The 6,585-nt window shown below is 45.2% G+C and overlaps 1 protein-coding gene across 1 annotated transcript; it reads right to left on the bottom strand.

Moving 5' to 3' along the window:
- Positions 1-2,750: 2,750 nt before the first annotated feature.
- LOC136459658 (uncharacterized) lies at positions 2,751-6,585 on the bottom strand. The gene is made up of 5 exons (XM_066459502.1): positions 6,337-6,585; positions 5,907-6,013; positions 3,958-4,316; positions 3,552-3,725; positions 2,751-3,053 (listed from the first exon to the last, which is right to left on the bottom strand). The coding sequence occupies exons 1-3, from the start codon at positions 6,583-6,585 to the stop codon at positions 4,190-4,192; spliced, it is 483 nt and encodes a 160-aa protein (XP_066315599.1). The 3' UTR covers positions 2,751-3,053; positions 3,552-3,725; positions 3,958-4,189.

Genomic DNA, 6,585 nt, shown 5'->3' with positions numbered 1-6,585 from the left:
CGTACATGTTTCAGTACAATGGCATGATGAGATAGATGATGCACATGTTTATGAAATGAAATGCAATTTTGTAGGAGCCAAACACCTAGGGTGTTACAATACTGCTCATCCAGAGCAAGCAGGTACGTGGTCAAGTGCACCACGGTAGGACTATCTTCTTGCGCATCCCGCCCTTGCAAAACCTCCATGCGAGCCCTCCATGCCCGCCGATTCCTATCCAAGGGTGGAAAGAACCTCATGGGGGTATGGGCAACTGGCTCTTCATAGAGCTGGCAAAGGTACCGCAAGGCTTTGCGGGCCACAACCTGGTAGGTGTCGGTGAAGCTAAATCCAGTTGCAGTCACACTCCAGGCTTCGGTGATGTCGGGGAACTCTTCACTCTTCCCAATGTAGACGGTAACCTCACACCGATCGATGCTATGCTTCTCATACTCACGGCCCTCATACTCAGGATGATCTTTGACTCCGAGCTTTTGCAGGGTGGCATGCAGGATTCTAGGAAAACCCTCAACGTTCAGGCAGTAATTACTAACCCAGGCTCCTACCATTTCTGGCGGTGGCTACAAAGATGGGCTGAGCAAAAAGCTTGCTCAAAGGAAAAACCTAAGCGAGCTAAAGTGTGCCGAGTGGTGCTACCAATGGCTAAGCCAGACTCTGCTTATAAAGGCAGAGCAGGCTATGGTCTTGGCGCGGTTCACCAGGGTTCCTACGCGGGATCACTACGAACGAATCGACCAAATTCCACGCGTTCGAGGCGAGTGACGTGCGGTGCCATTACTGAGTAGTATGACTACAGGGCAAGGGTCCAACAAGAGCGTAGACAAGGGGTAAGAGAAGATGTGGTTCACTACTGATGTGACTCATGGGCGAACATGGAGCACAAAGCCACAGTGGAGACCTAACTCTGTAACAAGCACGAGTAGGCCATGCACACTATGACATGCGTGACACCTATGGATGGCGTATCTGCCAGCAATACGGCACAACAATGCACAAATAGGCTATGCATTAATACACGTCCTATGCGTTCGAGGTGAGCGATGTCCGAGGCCATTAATGACTAATATGGCTGCAAGCCAAGGTTTTGACAAGATCCCAAAAAAGAGTGCGGGGAGACTTGAGTCATGGTAGGCGTAACCGCAGGCGACGCAAAGTACAAAGCCACAAGGAACGAGCGCCTCTGCAAGCATGGATGCAGATGCAATTATCGTAGCTATAGTAATGGCGACCAACCCCAACCACCGATCATCTCGAGAGCAACGTGCACACAACCCAAGCCGTGTCTTAGATGCATGGATGCATGTGTAAGTACAAATGGTCCTGCATGGTCGGTGAAGCGTTTTTATCTGATGGTAAGGAGGAGAGGCATTAAATATGTCCACCTGCCCGACCTGTTTCTATCTGATGGTAACATGAAGGAGAGGCATCAAATGTGTTCACCTGCTGTCGACCCACCCTGCGTAGGTGAAGATGTCCAGTGTTTTCAAACTTACTTAGTGAATTTCTGGATACCTTAGGGAATGGCTTCGGACACTGCTCGTTTCTTACGCATAAATATCCTGCCGCTTTCCTTTAATTGGTCTCTGCACCAGACTAAATAGTGGACTGTGCCAGGACCAATGACTAGTCCACCATTACAAAAGGCCAGTGGTGCTCAAAGGAAAAGCTAAGCGAGCTAAAGTGCGCCGAGTGGTGATACCAATGGCTAAGCCAGGCTCTGCCAATTCCACCGGTGCTATAATAGACTATATTCGGCAGAGCTAAGTGTCTCCAGTATCACCAAAAAACAAATGGTGATTATTCGGTACGTAGCCAAAGGTTTCAGGGGCACGCAGCCCAGCCGTACAAACCAAATGGTGCTTATTCAGCAAGCTAAGCGGCACCAGTATCACCACAAATCACACTCATTGCCCACGTAACCAAATCAACACCCTCTCGTTGCAAACCCTAGCTTATCCCCTGGCTAGAGCCCCCCACCGAGCAGGCGAGCACATCTATGATCTATCTAAGACGACTGCTGCACGTTAAGAAACGGATCATTCATCATAACATTAATTACAGAACAGCCGAGGATTACCGTGTTTTCTCTTTGAATTTCTATTCATACTATTCACCACCGTACAGGATTTGTGACAAGTGCTATGAAACCCTGATTGCAGCACCTTCGACCACCTGCAGGTCCCTCCATGGCCCTGCCCCATCCAAGTATACTAACACAAGTGACCCTTTGTAAGGTTTCTTTGTACATTTTGTTTCTCTTCGAATAATTGCACGTGGCATGACTTGGTAAGTACACCAGTTAGCAGCTTTCATGTGGGCCACTGGTCAGATAATAATAACCAGATTAGTGTCTGATGTATAATGAAAAGTAGTTCATCGAAATGCTCAGCAAATTCAAATTTCCGAGAACTGATGGAGACCATAAAGAGTGCTGCCTTACTGTCCATTTTTTGTAGCACATCAATATTGCCCAAGGAAAGGCTCAAGCTAGTGTGACCTTTTTGCCTTTGGACTCTCTTGCGAAGGTCGCCTCCTCCCGCCAAGGTCGCCTCCACCCACGAGGCCGCACGAAGCCACGAACCAAAGGGAAGGACTGGCGAAGCCCAACATGGTGGCCCGTGAAGCACTGAATTGCTACGAACGGGCCACAAGAGCCCCAGTGGCCGATGAACTTTCATGTGCACGGCCTGCTTTGCTACTCAAACCCAACGAGAGTAACCGATACCAGTGGGCAAACAGAAATAGTCAGATATCTAACAGATCGAGACGCATAACAGATCAATCAATAGATCATCCGGATTTAGGGGACGAGCAGATCTCAGGCACCAACATTACGGCTAGTAAAGGGTTCAACCAAACCCTTATATATGTTACTCATATAGCTACAAGCCTACAAACCAGCCCGGGAATTTTTACTCTAGCAGCACACAATTCACAAGGATGGGTCACTGGCTTCACGACCGCGATCCTTGGTACTGCCTCTGTATATTCACCATCCTCACCTCGTCACCTCAACACCAATCCACTTGGCGACCTGCATCAAGAAGAGCGCACTAGCAAAAAAGAGAGGTCAGGATGGAGTCGGCACTCATTCCTAAAGAACAAAATAGGTAATAAGGGAGGGACACAGCTCTTGGCATGCTGCGTTGCTGTGGCTGGTCTTATCCAAACCTACAAATCTACAATGCCCACCCCCAAGAACACCAGGAAGCATCCATTTCAAGTGATGGAGACATGCCACAAAATGCCCGTTCTTTCTAACATAAATTACATTTTGACGTGTCGATCCGTTCTGGACTGTTCTTTGGCCACAAACAGGCGTGCTGGACCACAAACCATTTCCCCTGCGGCGCATGACAGACCTACCGTACCTCCAGCAATCAATGCTACCCACACAGCACACGCCAGTGCAGTGCAGCGCAGCGTGCCCACAATTATCCTTCCTGTCACTAGTTCAATACCGATCATGACCATTCTCTGATGTTGAAATCTATTAGCTCGCTGTCAAGATAGACCTCTAGAACAAAGGTGTCAAGAATAAATAGAAATACCTCCTTGAAGGAGCGAACATCGCTGCCCCAGAGCCAAGCATCACAGCCTGCATCTCTAGCTCCCCATATATCATTTCTACGATCATCACCAACATGCACAGCTTCTTCAGGCTTCACACCTAAGAGCTCACAAGCCTTCAAAAATATTATTGGATTTGGCTTCTCTGCTGCAACCTGATAGTATAGGTTGGAAACAATCGCATTATGAGATATAAAAAAATATCAAACTGAATATCCATCCACCTTTTTATAGAAAAAAGAAGCACTACATCACTAGATTACAGTAGCAGTGGGTAATAGTATATAATACAAACATGATAACTTGGAATTGCAAGCACAAGATTTCTGCAACGAAGCCATCTGTTTTTAACATAAGTAGAAGAAATGACAAGACATGTAAACAAACCTCTGCAGAGACTGCAACTGCATCAAACCGGTGGTCACATTTCAAGACCTGTAGAAGCGGTCGTAGACGGGTATCAAAATTGGAGACAACAACAGTTTTAACACCAGCTTTCCTTAAAGCTCTAAATACATTTTCAACATCAGGATCAACAAACTTCTAGGCCTAGCAAGCATAAAAAGCTTCTCATTAGTCCAGCTGAAGTTAGAGACAACAAAGAATGTTCTTCTGCTGACTACACAGTTAATCTAACCTTTTCTGTCATAAAGTACTGATAAAGGTCCTCAGAGTACTGTGCATCGGAACAGCATGTAGAAGAAGTGCCTATGTGCTGCCAAAAGGGTCTCCCATCATCCACATACCTGGTCAATGTTGGTATAGTAACTTAATCTTGAAATGGATCAATGATAATATATAGAAGGCATTCTAGCAGGGAAAAAAGATACTTGAGAGAAATATCAGGAGTATAAAGTACTACAACACAACATGGATAACGATAATAGGGAATGGGTTCACGAAGATAACATAAACAAAAAGAGTAAATAAATAGCATTATATGCGCATGGTTTCTGTTTATAAATACAAGGGTACTGCCATAAGTAATAGCAAAAGAGAAAATGAGCACAGGACGAAAAAATGAACCCATGTTTTCACAAAACAAGTGTGATTTGTGAAAACAAACAATCAACTCCCTAATATCCATAGGAGTGGCTTTTGACTTGATTGTTTAAGCAAGCTTCTCAGTTCAAATTAGCATAAAAGGCAACAGCAGACAGTGGAAAGAAAACAATATGCAAGTCAATACTTTTCTAAATAATCTCATGGTTGGACAAACAAAATCGAAACAAGGATAAATCCAAATTTGTTCAGTTTCTTCAAACGATATCTCTTGGTAATTTTGAAGAGGGGCACATTTATCAACAAAACAACCTATGTACATAAGTATATAGTACCAAGTATGGGGAAAAGAAAAGAACATGGAACCAGATTAAATTGGTGTTATGGATGCACCTTTAGTGTAAAGTTCTGATCACACTATCTATTAGGGAGCACAACAAACACATGTGTTTACATGAATTATTATGAGAACATGAAAATATGGCATAGAAGTAAAGAAATATGTGAAGTGAGTAATTTAGTGCACAAATAATAAACAAATCAAACCATAACTCCACTCCAATTGTAGAACATAACAATAATAAGATTAAACAACACTGTAGTCTTGTTCTAATACGCAAGCATTGACTACTCCACCAACTATACAATTTCTTTTGGAAACAAAATAATTTTGCAGAGCTTTTTTGAGCATCCATGAAAGGTAAGCCTAACTATATGTCTATATGTGCACGGAGACGTAAAGATATGGAAGCCTCAAGATGTAAACTTTTTGTGTGTGAAAATCGACCTTAAAATATGCAGCTTGATACTAAAATAAGCAAACCAGAAAAATGACAAAGTAGTGCAATAGCACGCCTCAACTAACCGCGCCACTATTTTCAATCTTCCCATTTTTCCCAATTTGTCATCATTTGCAAATCTAGGGCTTCTAATAAGTAACAGCTGAACTGAGAGACGTTATTTATACAAGTGACAAGGATGTCGTGTACTAGGAATAGCACGTGTAAAATGTCATTTTGCGCACAGGAATGGCACCGTACACCAATGTTCATGCAGATTCGTATGGAGTCGACGACATAGAATCTTGGAGAAAGTCAGACCAATTAAAAAAAAGAGAAATCTCCATTGTCAACAAATTGACCTCTCAGCAAATGAGCTTGCATCAAATCACCAAGCACTCGCTGCGTCTAGCCAAAAATAACACGTAGACAGGAAACAGAAAAGTATGGCACAACAAGATCTATGCTTACCATCAATAAACAGATATACATGCATCAGACCAGATTCGATAAATTGTCAGTAAGTGGCAACGTTTATATACCAGAAATGTATACCTGAGACGTGATCCACCCCATGGTTTCTCGTATGCCCGCCGGTATCTCATCAAGATCTCATCTTTCGAGTACTTCACTCCATACTTCTCACCAATGCTCTTATACACCTAAACAAAGGGAGCACACGATTAATAATTCAGAATAGAAACTTTTACAGACAAATCTGTGTCATGAACCACAGAACCCACATGAAAGCAGTGCAAAATTCAGACCCGACAATTCAATCCAAGCTGCAATGATGAGAAGAGAACGTATTGCGCTACCAGAGGACAGCCCAGTGACCACGCAGACTGCACATCACAGCATGACACTAGCCCGGACGTAACGATCACTAACGCACAGGCACGCAGTGAGCCGGTAGAACAGAAAGAAGCGGGACATGCTGATTGGGTGAGGGGAACGATGTCCTACGGCGGGCAACGGTGCTGACCTGCGCGGTGGGTTGGGCGGGGACGACGTCGACGAGGAGCGCGTGGTGCGTGATGTCGCCGTAGATGGACTTGCGGTAGTCGTAGTACTCCCGCGCCGCCGAGAGCTCCCACCCGGCCCCGGACCCCTCCTCCTCCTTGTCCTTTCTGCTCTCCGTCTCCGCCGCGGACGTCGTCCCCAGGCGTCGTTGCGGCCACCGCCCTCCCACAAGCTCCGCTGCGCGCGCCCGCGCCCGCGCCGCCGCCACCAT

Source organism: Miscanthus floridulus, chromosome 1, assembly GCF_019320115.1.
Source record: "Miscanthus floridulus cultivar M001 chromosome 1, ASM1932011v1, whole genome shotgun sequence".
NCBI lineage: Eukaryota > Viridiplantae > Streptophyta > Magnoliopsida > Poales > Poaceae > Miscanthus > Miscanthus floridulus.
Note: the sequence above shows the minus strand (reverse complement) of the source record. Positions and strands in the feature narration are given on the sequence as shown.

Bases quoted from the DNA above. Each gene is read 5' to 3' on its own strand.
- LOC136459658 (XM_066459502.1), bottom strand. From the start codon at position 6,585: ATGGTGGCGGCGGCGCGGGCGCGGGCGCGCGCAGCGGAGCTTGTGGGA. The intron at 6,014-6,336 runs GTCAGCACCGTT...CCCTTTGTTTAG, and splicing joins CCGCCCAACCCACCGCGCAG to GTGTATAAGAGCATTGGTGA. The intron at 4,317-5,906 runs GTATACATTTCT...AACATTGACCAG, and splicing joins TGGGGTGGATCACGTCTCAG to GTATGTGGATGATGGGAGAC.